The sequence below is a fragment of the Rutilus rutilus genome, assembly GCF_951802725.1.
Source record: "Rutilus rutilus genome assembly, chromosome: 20".
NCBI classification, from domain to species: Eukaryota; Metazoa; Chordata; class Actinopteri; order Cypriniformes; family Leuciscidae; genus Rutilus; species Rutilus rutilus.
The window spans coordinates 9,881,946-9,908,303 of NC_140225.1; the positions used below are offsets into that span (position 1 = coordinate 9,881,946).

The window sequence follows — 26,358 nt, forward strand, 5'->3', positions numbered from 1 at the left end:
AAAAAAAAAAAAAGTGATTTAAAAAAAAATATATATATATTTAAGCAAATTTAACTTATTCTTTTCTTTTTGTTTGTTTGTCCTCTCGTCTATTAAGAGTGCTTTTTAAGTCTCCTTTTTTGAATGAAACAAATGCACCTAAAAAAGGCTTACGAATGTAGACGGGTCAATGCAAAGGCCTCGGTTTGTTTTCCCTGAACCGTTTTCTTTTCACACCAGTGTAGTGTCGTTCTCAAGGGAGTTTCATTACTCTCCTCTATATTGTGAGCAGTCTTGAGTGATGTTGAAATGTGTTGCTTGTCTTTCCACCACTGAAAGGGCTGTAAAAGACCACACTGATTCATTCAGCTGTCCTCTGGCGGTACGTTACTGTATGTGAAGTCCGTAACAGAGCAGGACACGCTCGAGCATTTCAACACAACAAAGAATCATTTTGTTTAATTGTAGGTATAGACAAGTTAAATCAGGGTTTCTGTGGGTCTTAAAAAGTCTTAATTCACCCTTACACAAATTAAGGCCTTAAAAAGGTCTTAAATCAAAGCAGAAAGTCTTCAATTCAATGAGGTTGCATTGCAAAAAATGAATATCTTCCTCTGCACTGTTTTCCGATGCGCATATCTAAACGTCTTTGATGCTTTTACTTGAGAGGCAATGTCTTGAAAACATTTAAATGAGTATAATATACTTAACTCATTGACAGATATTTGTTCTTGTTTTAATTATAAACTCATTTTGTAGTTGCTGTCCAGTAAATGCATCTTGATTTAAGAATCCTTGTCGAGTTTCACTGGAAACCGAGGAACATCACTTTTGTGCGGTGCGATCAGAAGTTACAGTAAAAGTTATTGACATGTTTGGAGCATGTGGTTTGGAGCAGAGCTATATTGTAAAACGAATTAAAAGGTAGTGGATATCTGTTGGAAGTCGCATTTTCAAACTCTGAAGTGTTGCTAATAGAACTCATTACTTGGTCTTAAATTGACCTGCAGAAACCCTGTAAATGCTATTTTGAGCGTTAACGTGCTTCGCTACATCTAATATCATGATCGCATTCCTTCCTAGAATACTATGGTACGCAAATCGAATCCTTCCATCATGGACCCGTACGACCATATCAAATATTAGCTTACAAATTCTTCGATGAGCATTGAACATTTATGAGTGAAAATGTTTCTGGTTGCAGATTGAGGATTGAATTGACTGAAGCTTGCTAGGATAGTGGTGAATGAGTTCAGATGGACAGAATTCTTTAAATGAGATCAAAGGGAAATATCTAGATTATCGAGTAATAATGTGATATATGCAGTACATTTCTTGATGGTGTTCGGCAATAAAAGTCTGTCCCGTGGTGTTTATTTTCAGAGCGTGAAGATGGCGTATGTGCATGTTTAATGTGTTCTTTTAATTTGGGCAGGAATGGAAAGAAATGTGGCCCAGCGCAGCCCCTGTATGAGAATTTTCGTACTAAGGCGGGACATTAATGAAGAGGGAAGTGATTTACATGAAAAGTGAAGTAGAACAAGGTTTGATAGAGTGAGAGTTTCTTGCATGTGTGTTAAGGACTGATGTGGATTTGATGACGAGTGCTCAAGGACGATTCGGAAAGTTTCTGTCCACATCCCTCACGGCGAACAGAGCTTTCTGCCTGCATTGATTGTGAGCATTGTTGATTTTCCAGTGGTGTGATGTAGCATGGTACCGTTGAGCTCGAGGATGTTCTTGTGTTTAAAACTGTGATGTCCAACCCAATAATGTTTTCTGATAGCACAGCTGTGGTACTGCGGGAAGATTCGCCGTTTGTGTCATTCTCTGTCTTCCAACTTTAGATCATTCCTTGCCTTTTTCTGATTTCATTTATTTATTGTTTGAGAGCGAGAGAAAGATAAAGAGAGAGAAAAGATTATTAATGCCACTACCTGATATAATTGAATAGGCTTGTACTGCTGAATGTCTTCTTTTATTACCTTTTTTTTATTTATCAGAGAATAACTTGAACATTTTTCAAGATTTTGTTTCTCGTTTTACATTTTCTGATTAGGTAACATTTACGAATTTGAATAGAGAGATGAAAGCACTCATTTTGTATTTCCTTGTTTGCTCTTTTATTTTCGCTTTTTAACTTTAGATAAACTGATTTGTAATTGTACGACTATTTAATCATACTGTGACGCTGTTCATCCATTTCATCGTCTTTAATATGCACTTGTTGAGGGACTTTTCCTCGAGACATGGAGAGGCAGAGAATGTTGTGCATTGGGGCGGCGGTACCTTGCATGTGAAATGCGTTCATTGGGAATACTTCATTTAAACAGCAGAAGGGCCTTTGGCTTTGGCCAAATCAATCATACACTTTTGTAACTCCATATTTTAACACTTGGCTTTGTATCTGCCTGTAGTAGCACTTTCATACCCATTGCTCTTTTTATATAGCTCAGCATAAGGAAATAAGGTCCATGCTTTGGGAGAGAAAAAAAAAAAAGAAGAAAATACTTGAAAGCACAGATTCGCGCCTCATAGACCTCATGCTACTTTACTTTTCTGAGTGATTGTGCTCTGTAATATGTAACAGCGTGGATGCAGATAGACGTGAAACGCTGCCAGGAGAACACAACCTTTGCCTGGTGACAGACAGACTAACGTTTCCCGAGATTTCCTAATGCGCTAGTGTTGTAGAAAAGCTGATCTGTACCAGTGTCACCACTTCAAGAGTTTCAGAGGACAATAAAGACCCAACCTAAAGTCATTCCTCCCTGAATACTGAACTAGTGTGAGGAAGGGACCCATGGAGACCCATCCCTCCTAAGCGCACCTCAGCGTGCCACTGCTGCTACTGTTTGTACTGTCTACAACAGACTTTCTCTATATCGCGCTCCTGGTAGTGTATTATGAATGAGCATGAATTGTAAAGTATTTATTTAAAAACAAAAGACAAATCTTAAAAAAACAAAAAAAAAACACACACATTTTATGTCCATGTAGCTTTAGAGTTTGTGACATTTCTTGACCTCGCTAGCTCTGTCATTAGATCCATGTTGAGAACTAGTCATGTGGTTAAGAATTTTACATGGAAGGGATTAACACAGAAAAAATATAAAAATAAAGAAGAACTGTAATACCATCCATCATATTAAATAATAATGAAAAAAAAAGATTATAGGTCCCACGTGGATGTTGAAAGCTTATCTGCAAGAAACTGTTTTTGTACACTGTACATCCTAGTATTTTTACACGTAAATGTATATGATAGGGATGCACATTATTTTCCTTCTTACAGACTGCTTAAATAAAGCACTGTCAATCTGCTTTGGGTTGAGTCGTGTCTGTTTGACTTAACGTTCATGATTCATCATTACACACCTCAGAACCCGCTGATGGATTTACAATCAACATTCAGATGTTAGGAAATCATTTATAGATGTTTGAATTGACACTTTACAAAAAGTATTTTTTTTAAAACAACATTAAATAATAGTAAAGGTCCCTGTTTTAAAAAATAAAGTTGATTATTTATATATATATATATATATATATATATATATATATTTTTTTTTTTTATTATTATGAATAAAATAAATACATAAAGATACAGTACCTATAACTTATCGTAGTACTTCAATCTTTACTTTTCATTATGTGGAATGTGTTATAATGATTTAAGTAAACTTGTGGGAACAGCAGTGATGATCACATGACCCCATGGAGATGCCCTCACGTGGTCACAGTGTCCATTCTTTTCTCAACATGCACCGGGGGAGAAATGGACGCAGAAGAGACGAAACACTGTACCACTATAATCATCTCAGCAGAATAAGAAGAATGAACCACACTGTCGTCTTCTATCTCATGGCGCTTTCATTTACTTCAGTTCATTTCTAATTGACCTTGTATAATCATCTCTCTTGCGGTCTGAAGGCTTCAGTGTGGCGGTCAGCGAGGCAGCATGTGGGTGTTCTTAGACAAAATACCAGAGGGAGAGTCTGAATTACTAACTCGTTCTAATAACAAAACAACAGCATGGTAGTATTAACAGAGCCGAAAGCGCCGGCGCTTTGCGGAGCATCACTCCATTTGCAATAATCTCCAACGAATGTCAGCATTCTGCGATTCGCTGTCTGTTGCTGACGTGCCTCTAGCAGCAATCTGGATGAGCATCTGTGGGCGCCTAGTGTAGCGTGATGTGCAGCCATGACTACCAGCTGCTGTGGTGCTGCTGCGCGCGCGCGCGCGTGTGTGTGTGTGTGTGTGTGTGCTTCGCTCTCTCAGAAACACATTCAGGTCAGATTTTACTACAAAATCAAAAGATTCAAAAACATTTATATCCAGCATGAATACAATTTTTAAAGGCATTGTTACCTTTTTGAATGCAATAAGATGAATTCTCATTAAAGCTACACTGTGTAATTTTTAAGTTCATTCTTTTCGTTCTTTCAAAATATGTGCTCATTCATGTGTAATTACTTACACAAACTAATCAAGTATTCTCGTAAGAGCAGAATCTGCCATTCAGAATACATACGAGCGAGTCGCTCGAATGGCGGAAGCCATGTTGCGCCTCCATCTTGAAAATACATTAGCCAAAGAGGGACATACCTGGAAATTCAAGCTTCGCCTTTCGCGCTTTTTCACTCAGTGGCACCGTGACGAATGCGAGGGGGAGATTACTCGCGACTGCCGGTGTTGTGCCGAATTTCGACCCCCTGCCAAATTATTACCCCCCTCGTTGAAGTCAGTACCTGATTGCCTAATCCTAACCCCTCCCCCACAACTAAGCCTAAACCTACCAATGCTAGGGGGTAATAATTTGGCGGGGGTCGAAATTCGGCACAACACCTGTAGATTTGAAAGCCTGATAAAAATAGAGGATCACGCCTATTCTCAAGGACATGTAACAGTAGGCGTGTTTCCATTACAGATTTGCGTAAAACTTTTTTTTTTCTAAATGTCGGCAAAAAACTATTGCGAAATGACGGCGTTTCCATTAACCGATGTTATGCGACTAAAACTTCATTTTTTCCTCTCGCGATAAGTCATTCCAAAAATCATGGCAACGGACGTTGGTAAGTTTATATCCCAGCCACTGCACTGGCCATTATTATTAATCTAAGGAGACGTCCTGGGTGTTTCTCCCTCATTTCTGCCTCGAGGTCTTGATTGTGACATTTCTTTGAGGTTTAGAATCCAGTATCTCGTCTTCTGTCCAAACATACCGTGTCATCTACGTCAGGTGACCTGTAAATGCCAAAAACTGTTTCCATTGCTGTTTTGCGAAATATTTCTTTTTCGAATTACCTGAAAAACCACCTCATGCGTGTGTAAAAAAAAAAAGTTGTGATAAATGGGAGTTTTTGCGAAATTGACGTGTTTCCATTGGGCGTATTTTCACTTTGCGCAATTTGGGTAATGGAAACGCGGCTAGAGTCGCCAAGGAAGCGAAAGAGAGACAGGCAAATCAACAAGACCAAAGAGCATATTGGAGTGGCTTTTCCAAGATGGAAAGAGCTCATGAGGAGCAAGGATTCGACAGGTAGTTCAGCCTATTTGTGTAAATTTGAAGTTTTAGAGTTGCTTGGCTAAGCATGGTTGTGCATAACGCTAGAACGACGTCTAGGATACTTTTCTATAATAATACGGCCACTGTAGGAGTTAAAACGCCCTCGGAATGGGAGTGGCTAGAAAGTAATATTCAGTTGGTAGTCATATACAATTTCACCGCTAGATGGGAGACAATCTTATACAGTGTAGCTTTAACACAAAGCATCCAGATCTTTAACATTTTTATTTTTTCCCAATGATTATTCTTATTAGATGTCATGACTGTATTACAGGTATTTTGCAATATGACATTTTAAGAAAGTTTTAAATTATAATCACTGTACAACAAATTCTGCCATCATGTATAGATACTTTACAAATAATATATGAACTCATATTTCCACGCATTTTTTGGTTGTTTAAAAGCAAAGGCTCTGTTCTTTCTTTTGATATATTGCATGTTCAGATATTCATACAACAAAATATTCTGGGGGCCATGAAAGTTTTCTGAAAATGATCAAAAATGGCGCTGACTGGCAACTTAAAAAAAATGCTGGCGAGCTCAATTCATATGTCAATTCATAGGTTTACGATCTCTTTAATGTGAACTTTCTGAAGCATCGAAGTGGTAGTTGCGTTGCTGACAATGGAGGAACAGAAATCTCTCAGATTTAATAAAAAAGTATCTTCATTTGTGTTCCGAAGATAAAACGAAAATCTGGAGCGACATCACGGTGAGTAATTACTGACACAAGTTTCATTTGTGAGTGAACTATCCCCTTAACATAAAAAAGAGAGTGAGGTAAGATGTAAATAGCGAAACATTTAAAACATGTCAACTGTTTTATGATAGAAATGTTTTATCTTCCAAGCTGGGTTTTTTTTGTGTGTGTAGTTTTTGAATTTTCTCCAATGGCTTTAAGACAGATAGTGGACAGATGACAAGAAATGATTTTTTTTTCTTATATTAATTTCAAAAAGGGACTTTAATCAACATTCATGAACCCAAAGGCTAATTTTCATTGGTAGTCCCTTTGCCAGATGTTATTAGGCATAAAATAAATGACAACAACAATAATAATTTATTGACCAAAAATGATAAACAACTCTGTAAAATACAGTTAAATGCCACATGTTATACAATAAGTTAATAATAATAAAAAAAGGGGGAAAATACGATGTTATGTGTTGTTCTGACAAAAAGAAAGTGATGAAGTTCTGAAACGTATTGACTTGAACCTGCATCTCCGTGGCTCAGCATGTCTGAAAAGTATGGCATATGACGTGCAAGTACTTTACAAATAATGTATAAATTAAAATATATTAGTTATAACTGAATCTACAATACTGGGTGGGAAGAATACTTTGCATTACAGTAATGTGAGTGGTGTGAAATGGAAGTTCTACAGCAGCAGAGACTGACCTGGACCTGCTCCTGCATGAGCTGCTTCTGTCTGCTGAGGAGCTGCAGAACCTGCTGAGAACTGGCCTGACAGTGCTGGTCCAGCTGCTGCAGTCTGACAAAACACACACACACATCGACAGTGAGCTTCAGAGAGCTGGCCTGACAGTGCTGGTCCAGCTGCTGCAGTCTGACAAAACACACACACACATCGACAGTGAGCTTCAGAGAGCTGGCCTGACAGTGCTGGTCCAGCTGCTGCAGTCTGACAAAACACACACACACACACACACACACACACACATCGACAGTGAGCTTCAGAGAGCTGGCCTGATAGTGCTGGTCCAGCTGCTGCAGTCTGACAAAACACACACACACACACACACACACACACACACACATCGACAGTGAGCTTCAGAGAACTGGCCTGACAGTGCTGGTCCAGCTGCTGCAGTCTGACAAAACACACACACACACACACACACACACACACATCGAGACTGAGCTTCAGAGAGCTGGCCTGACAGTGCTGGTCCAGCTGCTGCAGTCTGACAAAACACACACACACACACACACACACACACACACACACACACACACACACACACATCGAAACTGAGCTTCAGAGAGCTGGCCTGACAGTGCTGGTCCAGCTGCTGCAGTCTGACAAAACACACACACACACAGACTGAGCTTCAGAGAGATGGCTGCTTTTCAACAGCATGTTCTGAATTTTGGGATGTTTGTTGAGAGAAGAGCAGAATTGTCTGTCAAAAATCGTTTGTCTGTTAAAGGGTAGTTTTCACTAAGTGAACATTCAACAGATTATCATTAACTTAAAAGGGATGGTGCACCCAAAAAATGAAAATTCATCCATTATATTTTCATTTGTTTATTATGACTTTTTTCCCCCTTGTAACACATAAAAATGGCAATGTATCAGAATGTCTAAGTTTCTTTTCCATACATTAGTAAACAACTGGAGCCGGAGCCATTAATGTTCCATAAAGTCACTCATACATTTGCCAGGGACCTATGAATGGCTTACTCTGTCCACATGGAGCAAGTACAGACCTTAGTCATGTTAGACGGCATGTATCATTTTACGTGAAATGAAAACAAGGCTAGTCTTTTCAATGGCATGCACTGTATAAAGGTCCTAGATCATGTCATTTTCGGAACTCAACTGTTTTATGGAGTTTTGGACTACTTTTGGAAAGATGTTACGTCAGCTGAACAATAGGTATGTTGTTAAAAAAAAACAATAGAATCCGTTGAACACACTGTAATTCTATCCCTCACAGTCCCGGTTTCATTACGGTCAGATAAGAAATATGGTGCTATCCTGACTAAGGTTTAAAAAAATGACATACAAATGACACGATTCAGTATTATGTCCATGTGCTACTGTACAGGATTCCAACAGAAGTGAATATAGAGTACTACTCTTGTTGACTAGTGCCAGATCCATTTTTAAAGCCTCTCTGTGTCTGGTGAAACAGTGTTTCTGCCTTTCACAATAATTGTCATTCACCTCTGATTCCTTAAATCCCATTTTATTTGGGAGTGTGAGCAGAATAGTTCTCCTGCCTGCACCAGACAGCTTGTTCCTGTCCTCGGGCCTCAGTCTCGAGCGCTGTTCTTTTGTCATCCTTTGATTCCTCTGCTGGCCTTCCTAGCGTGAGCTGGACAGGGCTGATCTCAGGGCTGTGGTGGGCATCCTGTCCCATGCTCAGGCCCTGCTGTTTCGGGAGCTGGCGCCACTGCTGCCGCCCACCTCCAGAGTCTGGCAGCGCTCTGACACTGGCCCTAACCTCCTCCTCACACTATTTAATCCAAATGTTCTTCTGTATTAGTGCACTCATCCGAAACTTTATCCACAATTTTTGCTGTTCTTCAGGTCTTTCACAAAGGACCATTCATCTGCCATTGTTTACCAAAATAAGAAATAGAAGAATAATAAAAACTTGCGAGAGCCGCAAGGACATCTCCATTATTTGTAAACCCGTTTAAGCTCTGTTAGTGGACCATCTGCTTTTTTGACACAGGGTTTTCTTTTCTTCTCGGAATGCATGAGATTTATTGTTTGATACTGATTCAGTATTAGTAAAAAAACAATCATTAATATGTAGCTAGAAAAACACACCCTAATCACTCAAAGAGAACATGCATAAACTCTATGTGCAGACATATGGCGTGACTTACTGTTGGAGTTACTGGATATGATATATGAGTTGTATAATGTATATGACTTTGACATCTATGACTCAGATAAAGATTTTTTAAACAAAAAATACAGTGAGCTTATAGATCCAAGTACATGACTTTACAGCCCTCTTTACCCATAAGAAAATGATTAAAATCAATTTAAAAATAAAGACTTTAAAATTACAAATGTTAAATGTAACTAAATGTTAATATACAGTAGACTAACGTTCAAAGGTTTGGGGTCAGTAGGATTTTTTATTTATTGAAATTAACATTTTTATTCAGCAAAGGCATTAAATTGATCAAAAGTGACTTAATAAATACGAAAATATTAAGCAGTGCAACTGTTTTCAAAATTGATAATAATAAAAAATGTTTCTTGAGCACCAAATCAGCATATTATTATGATTGATCATGTGACTGAAGACTGGAGTAATGATGCTGAAAATTCAGCTTTTTTATTTTACATTTTTTAATTTTATTTGATATGGACATAACAACAGCATTGGACAAACCATTGGTTTTTAGTGTTATAGCAAAACTTCTAATTTGCAACACTTGTCCATAGAACATTTGCATCATGGGAATACATTACATTTGAAAATATATTCAAATAGACAACAGTTATTTTAAATTGTAAAAATATTTCACAATATTACTGTTTTTACTGTATTTTTGATCAGCCATGGTGAGCATAAGAGACTTATTTCAAACACGTTTTAAAAATCGTGCAACTCCAAACCATTCGTCATTAAACTCATAATAACGGTAACGTATGGCTCTACAGTAATAATATTGGAGTATTTTTCAAAGCAGTGAGGAATTAAAAATATTGTCAGTATTAAACAAGAATGAATGGAATGACTCATGACTCCTGACATAATATCACTAGAGAAATAATGAATATTTTTATGAATAATGAATCTAAAAACAGTTTGCTCTTTATGCTGAGAGCGTCAGTATGTTAAATGATTCCAGTAGAATCAGCTGTTTGTGTAATTCCCTCACCTCACACACAAGCAATCTGCAGCACCTTTGCACCTCTGGAGACAGGCATGCTGCATTAACCTATTATACTATCACACCGCCCTTAATCAGCAAATGTCAAACGCCTCTCAATCTCCCCCATATTTATCTGCTTTACAGCCACTCAGGGAAAAGTCTCGAAACCGCCCAATGCGCACGACCCGTGCCCTTGTTCAGGGCCATGTTAGTTTGTGTTTGACTCCCACAAACCGTCCCAAAGAAAGAAAAAAAAGAGAGAGAAAACTCCCGTAGTCATCTCTGAAGCTGGACTCACAACGGGAGTCTGATTAAATTAGAAGGCTGTCCAGCAGCTAAGGCTGCAAATCCAATAACCTCCCTCCATTTACTGGCACGCAACTTAATTAGGTTTTTAATACAGCTTAGTGCATGGAGCTGGGCTGAGCTGGCCCGGCCTGGACACTGCTGCCTCTGCCCGCTACTGAGAGAGATGGAGAAGGGTTTTAAGGGAGAGGAGAGCTTCCCCGCTGACCCTGGTGAAAGGACACCATCTGCTGGCTCCCAGGCTAACTGAAGCCAGATCAACACACAGACACGGTTAACCCGACTGATGCGCTGACAAAAGAGCGCTCAGGTAACTGTATTGGCCATTTACATATCTATAAAATGCCAATTAGTTCAGAGAATACTGGCTTTTGTTTGTAACTGACTTACCGGGGGGAATTAAAGAAGGTATGCAAGTAACTTAGAACTGTTCCTGCAAATAAAAGCGCCAACAATGCTTTTCAAATTGTTCTAAAAATGCAATATTTATAATATATGCAATATAAAGTTGAGGTTCTCAAACTGTTCAATCTGAGTACCTAAACCTACACTGTTGCTCACAAGTTTGGGGTTGGTAAGATTTTTCTGTAAAAAAAACAGTAATATTCTGAAATATTATTATAATTTAAAACAACTGTTTTCTAATTTATTACATTTTAAAATGCAATATATAATTGAGGTGGCAAAGCTGAATTTTCAGCATCACTACCCCAGTCTTCAGGGTCACATGATCCTTCAGAAATCATTCTAATATGCTGAATTGCTGCTCAAGAAGCATTTCTTATTATCAATGCTTGTTTCAGGATACTTTGAGAAATAGAAAGTTCAAACAGCATTTATTTGAAATAGATATATTTTGTAACAATGTCTTTAATGCATCCTTGATAAATAAAAGTATACATTTCTTGATCTAAAATTAAATCTTACCAACCCCTAACATTTGAACAAATGTAATTTTCTGTTAACTGCTTGTGTCACCATTATTTTTATCAAGTGCTTTTATTGTCTCACTTCAGTAACATAAATCACTGTTATGCACAAGTGTCACTGGCTAAAACAGCAGTCCAGTAGTTATTTAGTTCCAATGAAATAAAACTGAAAACAAAACAACAGTCTAGCTATGGGTTGGCGGCTCAAGACAGAATTGTAAAAAATAAAATAAACATTGAATGAGACTCCCAATGCAATAAATGAATATTTTGGTAAATATAAAACTTTAGCTCAAATGGGCGAATCGAAATCAATGTCTGCGGTAATGGACAGTATGCATCAGATGCCCCTGAGTTTATATATATAAAAGGTTTACTTACAATGGGAATTTTGTTAGATGATAAAAGTAATTTTTTAAATTATTATTATTATAATTTTTTATTGATAGTTTAATTATACAATTTTTTTAAATAAAACGTTTATTTTGGTGTAAATTCTCTGCAGGTGACGAGGCGAGTGGCCTGCAGTGCTGCCACCTGTACAGCTGATGGACTGGACTGAAGTTCCTCTGCTCGTGTGGCCTGCTGTGGCCTCAGGGTGTGTGATTTTTCGGAGTGATGTTCAATGCTTAGCATCTGTTTAGCGTCGGCCAAATGAACTGGCAAAGAAGCAGTGGATACACTCTCAGCTCTTGCGAAAAGACAAAACAAATCACAACTGTCAATTTTTGCCCTTTTAAAAATCATAGCTGACATACAGACCCCAAATCTGGTGATATAAAAATAAATAGATATCAAAATAAAAATGTATTTAATGTAAAACAAGACAATTTAAAATGTAAGAAAAACCCTGGAAGTCATCTCATGTGTGAAAAAATGGTTTCTGAACAGTGCAGCTACACAAATAAAACCATTTATCTCTTTTAAGACATTCTAATGAGAACAGGGCTCACAGAAACAGTAAAAATAACAGTTACTTAGTACAGCATATCAGAACAAATGAGGCAGGTTTAGTTCCTTCAATGCACAAACAAACCAATAGAAAAAGATCTCAACAAATGGAATGACAAATCACTAAATCCAGCGAATTTATGAGGCTCGCATCAGCAGCATGCTGCAGATAGTGGCGGGAAGGGGTACGCGAGGCTTGGAGGAAGGATAAGCAGTATAGAATATATGCAATCTGTCTTGGCTTGCCCGGCTAAAACAGGGCTGTCAGCGGCAGCGAGGACACAGTCCCTCACTGCTCTCTCCTCCCCTGCCAGGGCCAAACACAGCTCCACTGACCGCAGGCCCTGGATCTCACAGCCCTAATCTGATAGACTCACCAGTGTCTATTGTTGCACATGATCTCTGCTCCCCCTGTCTGTTTTTATTTACAGATCTGAGCTTGGACCCAATGTAGATATGGCACTGGATTAACATATAAATGTTAACCCCCAAAAAATACAAATAATAATCAGATCGTTAAACTAGATTAATCATAGGACAATAAATGTTACATGGCATTGTCACTTATTATCTGATTTTTTATAGCTAAAAATAAGGCTTTAGAATGAAGGAACTCACATTGAAAATGAAGTGTTACTAAGTGGTTATTTGGATAATCAAGACTGGATTACAGAGGTGACTATGAGAGTGGCCAGTGAATGAATGTGAAGACAACAGAGCTATATGATTTGACCCAGAATGGCTCCTAGTCCCTCCCTATGAATTGCAATGAATACTTTCCATCTAATGATAGTCCATCTAACCATTTCTAGATAGGTTTTCCCAAAATGGCAGCATTCTTCTCCTAAAAGATGCTGTAAAACACATCAATACTGGAAACCCTGCAGAGGAGCACTTGACAAAAATTAAATAAATAAAAATCCATATCAAGAACATGAATATTAGCCTAGATGTTGGCTAAGCCGTCACTTATATTTTATTATTTTTATTCTGTTGCATTATTATTTTTATTTTATATATTTACTATCACTATTATTTATACCACTATTATTATTAATTGTTTGCTTTTGTATCTTCAGTATTCTTAACGATTTTGGATTGGCAACTCATTTCTGACACATGTAACAACTGAACATTTTGCCCATTGTTGTCAACAGTTATGTTATGAAAAAGATTTGAAAGATTTGAAAAGCAAAATTAAATTATATATATATATAACTGTTGACAACAACTGAATAATAACTAAATAAATAAATATTGTAACTTTTAAATTAAAATAACTTTCTTTGTCTTTGTAATTTGTACACAATGTTATGGACATTAACGCCAGTTAAAAGTTTTGATCTACTAGACTCCGTGCTACAATTAATATCTGCTGTTAAAAGATAAAAATAAAATAAAATACATAAACAAAATTACATTCAGCTGTACAACATATGTGATGTCAGTTCCCTACAAACATCATAAAGTTTGTTACCACCTTCAGCTTGGATTTCCTTGCGAAAACTACATAGGGACCTTGAGAAAGATGCTAAGTGAGCACTTTTTGATGTTATAAATGGGGTCTTAGCGCTGGATAGGAAGCGATTGGATGCACCACGAAGCGTTTTACAGTTCGCATGCCTTGGGATGTGCCCAGCACCCGCGTAAGCAGGAGCAGTAGAGCCACCGCTCCACAAGGCTCTGTCAGCAGGCCATGGAGCTGTTGCCCCCAGCAGTGTGGGCCAGCTGGCCCAAGAAGACTAGAGGAAAGAGGGATATTAGGGTGGAGAGGCTCCCTGCTGCCCCCTAGCTGCAAAACCAAGAGTGCAAATATGTGTGACTTTACACTATGACTTTTAAATATAGAGCATAATTTGTTCAAACTGAATTAAATGTGTCAGAAGTATCTACTGAATGTGTTATCAGAGCAATCACTGATTACTGACAGATCAATGATCACCGTTTTCAACATTAACATTCATAATAAAAAAACATTTTCTTGGGCACTAAATAAGCATATGTGGATCATTTGACACTGAAGACTGGGGTAATGAAAATTCAGCTTTGTCATCACAGGAATGAATTACATTAAATATATGAAAATAGAAGACATTTATTTTAAATTGTAATAATATTTCACAATACTACTGATTTTACTGTATTTTTAATCAAATAAATGCCGCCTTAGTGTGCATAAGAAATTTCTTTCAAAAGCATAAAAAAAAGTTTCCGTCCCCAATTTTTCAACGGCTGTATGATGATGATTATGATCAACAGGATAAAAGAGAGATTAAATAATATCCTTCTCCTTATATACTCTGAAGAAACTGTGAGCAGTGCTTCCACAATAATGAACATAGTAAATCTTTTCTTCTTTTTTTAACACTTCAATGAGAGGTTTTCTATTACAGCTGCTTTGACATTGTTCTATTTTCTTACTGTCATAATCTATCTCTCTCAAATGGGAAAGCAAAAATAATATCTGCTATGCTCTCCACTCTCCACTATAGAAGTTTACTCTGCTAAAGTTCCAAACACAGAAATGTGAAAAGAGTCTATATCCACACCTCTGTGCTACCAAGCGGCACCAGGTTTGAGTTGGCTGTTTTGAACAGTTCTGTTTGAGAATATACAGTTCAACAATATCAAACACAAACGACTAAAGAGAAGCTAGAAAGACATAATATGCTCCACATATATTATTACAATCTATGAGTCTGTCAGCAAAGTTCAGATTTATGGTTGAAATCTGTTGTGTTTACATACTCACTTTTAAATAATGCCACTTGAAGCACTATTATTATAAACAAGACTCTTGTTTGATTTAAAGAAGAGAAAAAAGCTTTTTTTTTCCTTTCAAGCAGACTGATTAAAAAAATGCTAAAGGTACATCTAACTCAGAAAAGACAAAGATCAGCAAACGAATGCTAAAGAAAAAGCGACAAACATCATCCACATCACATATGCCATCTCCTTAACTCCTTGCCAACTTCATTTGCAAGTGAAAAGTTTACTAAGCTTTTTTGCTTTTGGGAAAAGCAGCACACACACGGTGTCTTAAATGCGTGTCCGTGTGTGTGTAAGAGAATGATGGGGTGGGTGGCAGGGAACCAGATGAAGCAGCCCTCGCCCGAGGCCCAGCCATCTCCCCGGCAGCAGCGCGGCTGTTCTCGGACATTTGTTCCATTGCACCATCTCCTCCAGCCTTTTCAGCAGCGCTCCAGCTACCGCTACACATGGCTCTCCATCCACGCTCCCCTCCGCGCACATCCACACGCCACTACCATCTTTCTTTATGCTGCCATATGGCTGACAGAAGCCTGTAGATTTAGGCACACATCTGCGTATACGCTACAACACTCCTTTAAGGAACAGGAGCGCGCTTGCTTCTGTGTGTGTTGGTGAGAGGGAGTGATAATTGGTAAAGACACTCATTGGCAGATGCGTGTTTGTGGGGCTCATCTAGTGGAGATGAGAGAATGTTTGAGGAGCTTGTGTGAGCAGGGACGTGGAGCAGGTGAAATTTTGGACAAATAATCATATTGCAATCATATAACAAATAATTATATCCGGGTTTTATTTCTAACCCCAATTTGTTTAGTTTTTTTATCAACAAAAAGACTTATTTTGAATGTTTAAGTGGATGTTTAAGGTGCTGTAACTAGTCTTTTTAAATAACCTTCGAATAACTTCCCTAGTTCCTAGGTGCAACGAATAAATTCTAAAATGCACAAAAGGTAATACAAGTGATATAAGGCCATAAAAGCAGAATGCATACTAATTATAAAATAATATGCATTTAGCCTCACTATAGAATGCAATGCCGCAGGACCTGTCATCTTACTAAAAGCTTTTCATGTTAAATACCCATTAATGCTTTCTGAAATTAATTTTGAAATGCCATTATAGAAATGCCCATGATTTCCAAGCTTGGAAATTAATAAAACAAATTCCCTGTTATTTCCATGGACCCCTGCCTGCCTACTTATACGATGTTTGTCACCCACAAATGCATCTGCTTTCAAAGCACAAGACAGTTAAGCAGTAATAAGAATTTACAACACATGTTGTTTAGCCTATATGAATAATAATAACATTAATACTATATTTAATACTAAAGGCATACCTGAGTATGGCTCAAATAGCTAATTAGGTACGTTCATTCGATTAAAGTTAGATATAAAATAAAGTTTAAATTAGTTTATTCTGCCATAAATTTCCATTAAAATGCAATTATAAGAACAGTAAAAAAAACAGTATTCTTACATTATTTACAAAACCATTTCTAATTACATTCTTCATCAATACACTTAATTTGAACTTAAAGAGAGTCTTTGCCTGTATTGTATGTTAATGAGGCAGACAATATGAAATTAGTCAGTAATATATATAGTCTGATTAATACATCCCAAAGTGGCTTTTACCACACTAACGTCAACTATCTAACACAGCAGTGAAGCGATGCCCAAAATGCATTTATGAAATAAAAATAGGATTGATCCGCATATGTATTATTGATGTTCTCCATAAAGCCGAGGCTATTACGCACAATCGCTGGCCAACACTCAAGCCTTTCATATATCACTGGCCCTAATCTCTAGGCAGAAAATATGCGAATACCACGTGGAAAATAAATAAATAAATTGCAGGAGTGAAACATTGTGTGCCGAAAACCCCTGTGTTGCTTGGCGTTGGCTCGAATGGTAAAAATAAATCAAGCTGATTTTCCAAATGTTTCATGCGTGCCACGCTGTTGCAGCTCTTCGCAGCACAGATTGTGCGCCCGATCAAGAATATCTGAGGTGGGGCCCCGGCTATTTGCATGCATGCCGAAGCCATTTGCACCAACTTATTAACACGTACACCTTAACCCACGGGCGGCGGGGTGAAGTGCCCTACAGAGCAGAGACACCCGGGGCACTGAAGACGCGGGAGGGACCAGACCTCTCAGTTTCTTACTCAGAGCCGAGGGCTGAAGTTTGGCTCCGGCACCTTCTGTCTTACATACCAACAGCAGGAGAAATGTGTGTGTCAGCGTTGCAATAAACAAAGCATGCAAACAGCGAGAAAGAAACGGTGCGATGCGCTAAACTCTCACAAATAGATTTTTCTCTATTTTGGCCAATACATGAAATTGTTTTATTTGCACTCTTGCACGTTGAAACTTTCTCTTTGTTTTGAATTCTTCTCAAAAGATTAGCTTTAACATTAAATTCATAGAGGATGGTTCAAAAGATGCAAAAAAAAAAAGCTCTAGCTTTTCTCTAGCTTGTATATATCTTCTATGGTAAACATAACTATAAATATTTCACACATATAGATTCTTTCTAATCGCTCCATCTCACCTCTGAGCTCGGTCTGTGAGCTCTTGTGAGAAATGTTGCGTAATTGCAAAGGTGACAAACCATTTTAACAGCTCCAGTTATGTGAGGAAAGCTCACTTACATGCCCACACGGCACAACTATCTAAAAACAACATACTTTTCATTACGAGGCGGCAGTGGAAATGTAACTTTTCTCTGTATCTGGTTCGAGGAGGTGGATATTCGCTAATATGTAAAGTTGTGGAGGAAACAGAAGGATGTTGTGCTCCCAGCAGAAGCTCAGTTCAGGCTGGAGGTACTGTGGATACACCCACACACACTCACTCGCCCACATGCTGGCTCGGGCGGTGTGCCAGACGCCCCTCAACCCTACACTCAGTGGCCACATGTGCCCCAGCCTGAAACACGCACACACGCAGTCTTAAGTGTTACGAGTGCACTGCTTACATGTATCAGATATATAAAAAAAGCCAGTATCTGATTCCAGTTAATATAATAGACATATTGAGAGGTTACAAATCTACAGCCTGCAAATACAATCAATGGCTTCTTGAAGAGCCAGCCTTATTTCAGTCTGATAAAATGTAATTTTCTGATGAACATACACTACCGTTCAAAAGTCTGATGTCAGTAATATTAATACTTAATAAATTAATACTTTTATTCAGCAAGTAACCATTAAACTCAGCAAGAGTGACAATGAAGACATGTAGAATGTTACAAACAATTTCTATTTCATATAAATGCTATCTTTTAAACATTTTGTTCATCAAAGATAAAAAAAAAGTATCAGCAGCACAACTGTTTTTAACATTAATAATTAAAAAAAATATTTGAGCCAAAAATGTTAGGCCCTGTTTACACCTGGTATTAAGATGCGTTTTGGTCGATCGGATCACAAGTGGATGAGGGAGACACATTCCCGTTAACACCTTGTGTTTTAATCCATCTCTTGTGTCCACTTTCAACCACTTCTGTCCTGATTTCTTTGAGCGGAGGGTAAATGTATGTGTTTTTCAGATCTTTCGATCTAATGAATTAAATAAGCTCACGCAATTTACATATGAACGCACCTGGAGACGACAGAAAAACATACGGAAAGCATCAACTTTCGTTTCTATGAGTATGTGTTAGAAATCAGGAATGGTGAGAGAACATTGTGCTTGGTATGTTTTCTCTTCAAACAAAACTTGGGTCTCCAGCCAACAAAGTTTAAATCCCGTCTGGCTAACGCACTTACCATAATGTTTACACATTAGGTCAGTAGGTGGAGAGTAGGTGTCTTTTGTGGCTGTTTGAACACATTCGACCACAGGAGTAAGAATGTATTTTCGACTACCTCTGGAAGTGGTCAAAAGTGGACAAGCTCAAAACGTTTTAGACCCCGTTTACACCTGTATTTAGCATTGTCCACTTGTGATCCGATCAACCAAAATGCAAGTGTAAACAGGGCCTTAGAATGATTTCTCATGTTAGAAGGATCATGTGACACTGAAGACTGGAGAAATGGCTGCTGTTAACATCACAGGAATAAATTTAAATATATTAAAATAGAAATCAGTTATTTTAAATTGTAATAATATTTCACAATATTACTGTGTTTACTGTATTTTTGATCACATCCTTGGTGAGCCTAAGAAACATTACAAAATCTTACCAACCCCAAACTTCTGAACAGTAGTGTATTCTTGCACTAATTCATTGACCTCAATCTAGTTTGTGATTCTTTCTCATGCCTACCATTACATGAGGCTTTGAAGGGTTTGTTCAGACAGGCAGCAAAAATCAGATTTTTTTTATTGCCGTATCCAACTAAAATATGGTTTTGTTTTTTGTAGTCAGAACAGCATAAATAAATGAAATCTGATGTTAACAAACTTGGACAAAAAGACTAAATTTAACCACATGCAAAATGACAAAGACAAACTGGATTTGTGTGCAGTATGAACAAATCCTGAATATTAAGATTTTTGCTGAATCGAAATGTAATTGAAAACCTGCGAATCATGAGTAAAATTGATTCACAGACATCCTAAAGATTCACACCCCTAATTGCTGTTGGTTTTCAAATGTACTGATGCCATGGTGTTATACACTACACAAGCTCCTATAGGGACTGTATATGTGCGGACTTGAGGTCAGTGCTGCAGGTGTGTGTACCTCTGCTTCATGCGCTGGTGCATCCTGCCGTGCTGCACACACTGCTCCTCCATCTCCTCACAGCGACCTCGCAGTTTCTCAGCGCTCTCCTGCAGGTGCTCTTTCTCCAGAGACAACTGCTCTATCTCCGCTCTACACACACACAAACACACGCTTAAGTTTTAGAATCCACATTTGGATGCTGTTAAATAAAGCTATAACTCTAATAATAAATCTGCTTTAACTCTAATACTACTTGAACTGACATTAGATCAGTCAGCCCTCAAAAACAGAGAGTTTAAAAAGCAGCAGCTTACAGAGCCTAAACAAAACTGCACATTTCACAAAAACTGATCTTAATGGACAGTAGATGGATCTTAATACACAGTATATTAGTACTATCAGTTATCAGCTGATATAAATATTTTAATATGATAAATTCAGGATTCACTCCCATATTTAAATGCAGCATGTATGAGGGGCTATCAGGATGTAGCAGAGAACCATTTTTTCTTCGTTTGTTTGTTTTTCCACATTTATTGAAAAGAGAGTAAAGAAAGGAAAGGAAAATATAGCAGCAAGCAGCAATTCTCGGTGTTCAAGCACCAATGGCCCATGTTAGCGATCCAATTGAGTATCTTATGATGTGGTTTTTACAGCAAAGTCCATCTTGAATATTCACTGAAAGTAAGGTTTGATGGGATGGGATACATTACAGAAACACATAGGTGTCAAAAGCAGCAACTGACTTTAAAGGAAATCACACTCTCTTGCTGTTAGATTAAAAGAGAAGTAAAAAAATTCCCCAGTATAAAAATGTTTACTGTTGTAAGGCAGTTTGTGGTGTAAGTGTGGACTCATATTCAACATTTAAATTTAGATGAATTGCATGTCATAGGATGCCACAGGACTATTTCAAATAAATGTGAAGATATCATTTGCAGCTCAAAATCTATGCATTTATCTTAAGGCTATTTTAATTTTTATAATTTATTTCAACTGTTTCCTTCTACCCTTATGCTTGCAGTTCAGCACACAAGTGTTTGTTTACAACTGTAAATACGTTTATTTGTAGAATTGTTATAATATATATTATCTTAAAAAAGACAAATAAAACTGTCTCTCCATTGGATAGCAACAGATTTAATCATGTCTGGCACTGGCAAACTAAAAAAAAATGTTTTCAATATGTAGCATATTAAAATAAGTTGTATATTCAAAGTTAAATAAACATTTAATGATCTATAAGCATTTCACATTATTATCTGTACACTAATTAAATGAAACTATACTGTCAGTAAACCATAGGTATACAAATAAACTAGATCAATGATGGTGGGAAACCAATGATGGTGGGAAACAAGAATTTTGATTATTATTGAGTTATTAGCTAAAACTTAAGTAGCTTGTTATAGCGCCACCTTGAGGCCCATTTTTCACAAAATTTGGCACACATATACATTTTTTAATGGTTGGCCATTCATATTTGATGTTATTAGCCACTGAAATTTGATTGGCTGCTAGCGGCCATGTTTTTTTTTTAAATGTCCGATTCATATTAGAGGATATGTTAGGAAGTCCACCAAAGAAGATGAATACCAATTTTCAACCTAATGAATTGTACTGTTGCAAAGTTATAATTGTTTTTAGTTTTAGCACCCCCATTGTCAGAATTATATGAAACTTGGTGTGCCTCCTCAGAATGTCCTGTCGTCTTTGTGTGTCAAGTAAGTCAACTCATAAAAATGGGCATTGCCTGACTAATTAGTTAAATTATATCTTTGCTTTTAATAACTTTAAAAAGTTACCAGCACCGTCCCTAGCTGCCAGTTTTGGTGAAGATCAGACCAACGGTCAAGGAGAAGTTAAAAAAAATTATGTTTTTAAGAAAAGCCAAAATGGTGAAAAGATTTATATGTTGTAGGGCTTGACTCAAGAATTCTGGGGACATTTTTTTGTTTGAAACCCTCAGGGTTCCAAAGGTATGATCCAAAATGCAAATTGCAGACGGGTGTGTGTCTGTGTGCCTGAGTAGCGGTGCATAATTGGGACCACACTGCTGAGTTTGGGGTCTCTGTGAATTATAGTCTCTGACACCCATACAGTTTTAGGCCAGAAAAATAAGGAAGAAGAAGAAAATCAGTACAAACAAAAAGAGAAATAGGGAGGAAAGAGAGTTTGGATCACTGAATGGGTCACAGCCAGAATTGAACTTGCACTAATCACTTTGCCATGGCTCCAATGACAATTACTTAGGCTTAGGCTTTTTTTTCTTTTCTTAACAAGACCACACTCTCATTGCACCAGAAACACCTGAGCACTCTGCCATCAGGTATAGCCCTGCCAAGTCAACTCCATTAGCACTGTAAACACCCCGCTCTCCAAAAGTTAAAGAGTACAACGAAGACATCAGCTCCCCAAAACAGATCTTTGATTTAATGTGTAAACTTGTTTAATAAGTCAGCAGCAAACGTCCTAATGGGTTGTGTTTGATAAAACTGTTAAAAGATACAAGTAATTAAATCCACCACCACAACTCGCTTGGATGTGCTGCTGCTGCACTGTAAACACGAGAGCAACCTTCATCTGAGTCTTATGCAGAATGAACCTTGTCGCCAGCGTGCTGCGTGCTCATCTGCCTATAGGTTTAAAGCACAACACTGAACAGAAGGCCACACTGTCACCGGATATAAAACAACAGGACAAGGAGATCAGTAGAGGGAAATGAATCAAGTGTGTGAGTGTATATACATAGTCAATACACTGCTCTTATTATATAACATATTTGTTTTAGTTTAACTTCATTAAAAGGCAATGAAACACTTACAAACCTGTCTACATTATATATATATATATATATATATATATATATATATATATATATATATACACACACACACACACACACACACACATATATACAGTGCTATGCATAAGTTAATACACCCATGCTAAAGTTGACTAAAAAGAGGAATAAAAAATCATATTTTGGAAATTGAACTTAATGTCTTAATTTAAAAAATTAGGAAAAATCCAACTTTTAAAGACACCAATTTTCTTTGTGAATGAATAATGTATCGTAAATAAATAAATGTTCTTCCTTAAAATACATGGTGCATAAGTGAGTACACCCCTATGTTAAATTCCCATAGAGGCAGGCAGATTTTTATTTTTAAGTTTTTTTTTTTTTTTTTTTTTTTTTTTTTAGGATACTATGCATCCTGATAAAGTTCCCTTGGCCTTTGGAATTAAAATAGCCCCACATCATCACATAGCCTTCACCATACCTAGAGATTGGCATGGTTTTATTTCAGTTAGCCTAATAGCTAGTTTGATTTGCATTGAGAGATGATCTTATGGAAAGTACCCCATGCCAATCTCTAGGTATGGTGAAGGCTATGTGATGATGTGGGGCTATTTTAATTCCAAAGGCCAAGGAAACTTTATCAGGATGCATAGTATCCTAATTTTTTTAAAAAAAAAATACTTAAAAATAAAAATCTGCCTGCCTCTATGGGAATTTAACATAGGGGTGTACACACTTATGCACCATGTATTTTAAGGAAGAACATTTATTTATTTACGATACATTATTCATTCACAAAGAAAATTGGTGTCCTTAAAGGTTGGATTTTTCCTAATTTTTTAAATTAAGGCATTAAGTTCAATTTCCAAAATATGATTTTTTATTCCTCTTTTTAGTCAACTTTAGCATGGGTGTATTAACTTATGCATTGCACTGTATATATATATAAATATAAATATATATATATATATATATATATATATATATATATATATATGTATGGTACCAGATCTCATTAACACTAGCCCTTTATGAGATTCTGTATGTCGGCAGTTGATGATTAACATGAACATAAACTTTAGATTTTGTAACTTTTAGGTTAAATTGGTAACACTTTACAATATGGTTCCATTAGTTAACATTAGTTAATTAGTCAGTCCATTAGTTATTTAATGCATCAACTAACATTAACTAACAATGAGCAATGCATTTATTACAGCATTTCTTAATCTTTGTTTACGTTAGTTAATTGTTACTTCATATTAGCTCAGGTCCATTACATAATACTAACAGACACAACATTTGATTTTAGTAATGTATTAGGTAAATGTTAAAACTAATGTTAACTAAGATTAATAAATGCTGCATTTATTTATTTATTTTTATTCATTTGTTCATGTTAACTTTTAGTAACCAAATTAAAGAGACCAGTCACTATTTCTTTTTCTACATTTTAAAATCTCACTTCTACTTAAATAATAAAATAATTGTAACTCAAATCTACTTTATTGATTGTTATTTGTTTGTAATAAATGCGACAATGTAGAGTTGCAAGATGTTATCACAAAATAATCCCAGAAAGAATTATCAAAACCCTGAGGCAATGTTGAAAATCCCTTATGTAATTTACTGTACGTCAACAGCCCATCCTTGTTTGTTTTAACCTTTTAAATTCATTTCATTCACCTTGTTTGCAGAAGTTATGCAAATACAGCTTTTCTTCACTTTTTGTGCTTCTTTATGGTTCACTTAAATAGTCCTGTATTGTGACATTCATTCTTAGTACAGATATTCCATCAGGTCATAAAAATATAATGAGGTCATAATATGAGTTCATAAAAGAATGAGAAAATGCTGTAAGTAGAAAAGTAAAGTAGAACACTGCCTGGCATTTGTCAATTACCCATGAGTGTTTTTATGTCAACAGCAACTGTAAAACTACAGTGCGATCACAAATACGCAGAGATGATTCGCCGCATTCATCTTCTTCAGAGGTCTTCTTGAGTTCAGCGTGCGGGCGGAAGGGGGAGGGCGAGCAGCAGTGGCCTGTACCTTCCCAAGCTGGGCTGACTGACCATGGCAGATTGCAAGCTGCGATGTGAGTAATGCGCTTTACACTGTTTTAACAGCTGACTACCCCAGAGGCCTGAGGTGAGAGGCACATGTGATGGGCAGAGAGCAAAGCCTGCGCGGAGGACAGGCTGGCGTGTGCCAGGGTACAGTGACAGCTCCCTTACTGGGGCACAGACTAGAGCAGTATGGCACAGAAAGGATGCCACGCTCTGGATAACACACCGCGAGTGGCTCTGCGCTGAAAGTCGGACTCCGCGAAGATACACAATTCACAAAGCGTCAACAAGATCAAACAGTTGAGAAGACGATGTCAGGCAATCTGCATTTTAAACATGGAAACTGATATTCACTGATTTCACTGCAAGGAATAGCACAGTTACAGTGAACACTATGTTTAGTTCAGCTCTAGATATGCTAGACGTGAGAGTCATGACCAAAGAAGCCCTGAAGACAGCCAGAGTTCACACATCTTTAAACCAATGAATTTTACCAAATTTTGATGATTTCTTTAGTCATTAATGAACTAGCAATTTCTAATCAATAAAATATGTAGGAAAAAAATTTAAGACTAATCATTTCAATCAACTCAACAACTTGCCATTCCCAGACCTTCTGACCAAAGGAACCCTGGACACAAATGTAGGTCTGGTCCCTGGCCTGAACTTGACTGGGTTCAATATTTTTTTGAGTTTTACATTGGGTTTGAGTTTGTAATAAATTAAAAATGAATACTGTATACATGATCTTAAAGGACTGAAAGTGCTACATGCCTGCTGCTCTGGGCCAGTTCCTCCAGCTTTGCCCCAAGTGTCTGACATTCCTCCTTCAGTTTCCCAATCAGGCTGTTCTGAGCACTGAGCAGAGCGTCTGTTTCTCTGACTGTGAACAGATAAAGTACTGACTCATTAAAACAGCAAACGCACAGATGTGCTAAAATATATAACACAGGAAGAGCAACACAAAAAAACAATGGATGTTCTTCCTGGGTCGAAAAGTAACAAAACATTTTTTTTTTTGTTCAGGGTCATGTGTCAAAATCAGAAAGTAGTTTGAAAGTGGTTACTGAAATACATTTTAATAGATTTAATATGATAATTTTCTCCAACATGATTTGAGATTACCCAAAGAACATCTTGTGCTTCAATGGAAGAGCACCTGACCGTCTGTACAGTCACATGATTAATGTCACACATTTACTTATTTGAATAATGACCAAGAAATTGTGCAAAACACTACATTTTCATTGTGGTCTCAGATTTGGTCTGGGACCCCCCCTGTATATTCTGCATTTATATCTGAGCTACACAAAGAAAATGTGAGATACGGATAGAAAAGGAGACAGACAGAAAGCAGGAAAGTAGTGACAACGTGGATTGTTGTGTTCATTAAATTTAGTTTTCATCAAGTTCAAAAAGTTCAGAAGCTGTTGAAAGTACACCAAAAGAATCCTACTGCGTCTCTGCGCTTTGAAACTAGCTGGGCATGTGCAGGCCACAGAGACACCACACACAAAGCAGGATAAAAGAAACAAACTGGACTCTAAACAAACAGGGCAGTGTTTAAAAAAAAAGTGGTATCATCTAGAGGCGATGCTGTCTTAACTACTAAAATCAATCCATTTAGAGATAGAGAGATAGGGACGGGGGGAAACAGGACAAAAATAATTAGCTATCGAGAGTGGCCATTATATGCTTAGAGAGGGAA

General features: G+C 37.3%; 1 protein-coding gene across 1 annotated transcript in view; it reads right to left on the bottom strand.

The window, feature by feature from the left end:
• Positions 1–3,607: 3,607 nt before the first annotated feature.
• The window catches only part of sdccag8 (SHH signaling and ciliogenesis regulator sdccag8), a 42,363-nt gene continuing 19,612 nt past the window's right edge, over positions 3,608–26,358 (bottom strand). Inside the window, exons 15-18 of the mRNA XM_084392177.1 lie at positions 25,425–25,584; positions 19,797–19,928; positions 6,956–7,049; positions 3,608–6,795 (exon numbers count right to left, since the gene is read on the bottom strand). Of these exons, the coding sequence (XP_084248303.1) occupies positions 6,787–6,795; positions 6,956–7,049; positions 19,797–19,928; positions 25,425–25,584 (395 nt within the window). The 3' untranslated portion in view covers positions 3,608–6,786. The remainder of the gene's footprint in view (positions 6,796–6,955; positions 7,050–19,796; positions 19,929–25,424; positions 25,585–26,358) is intronic.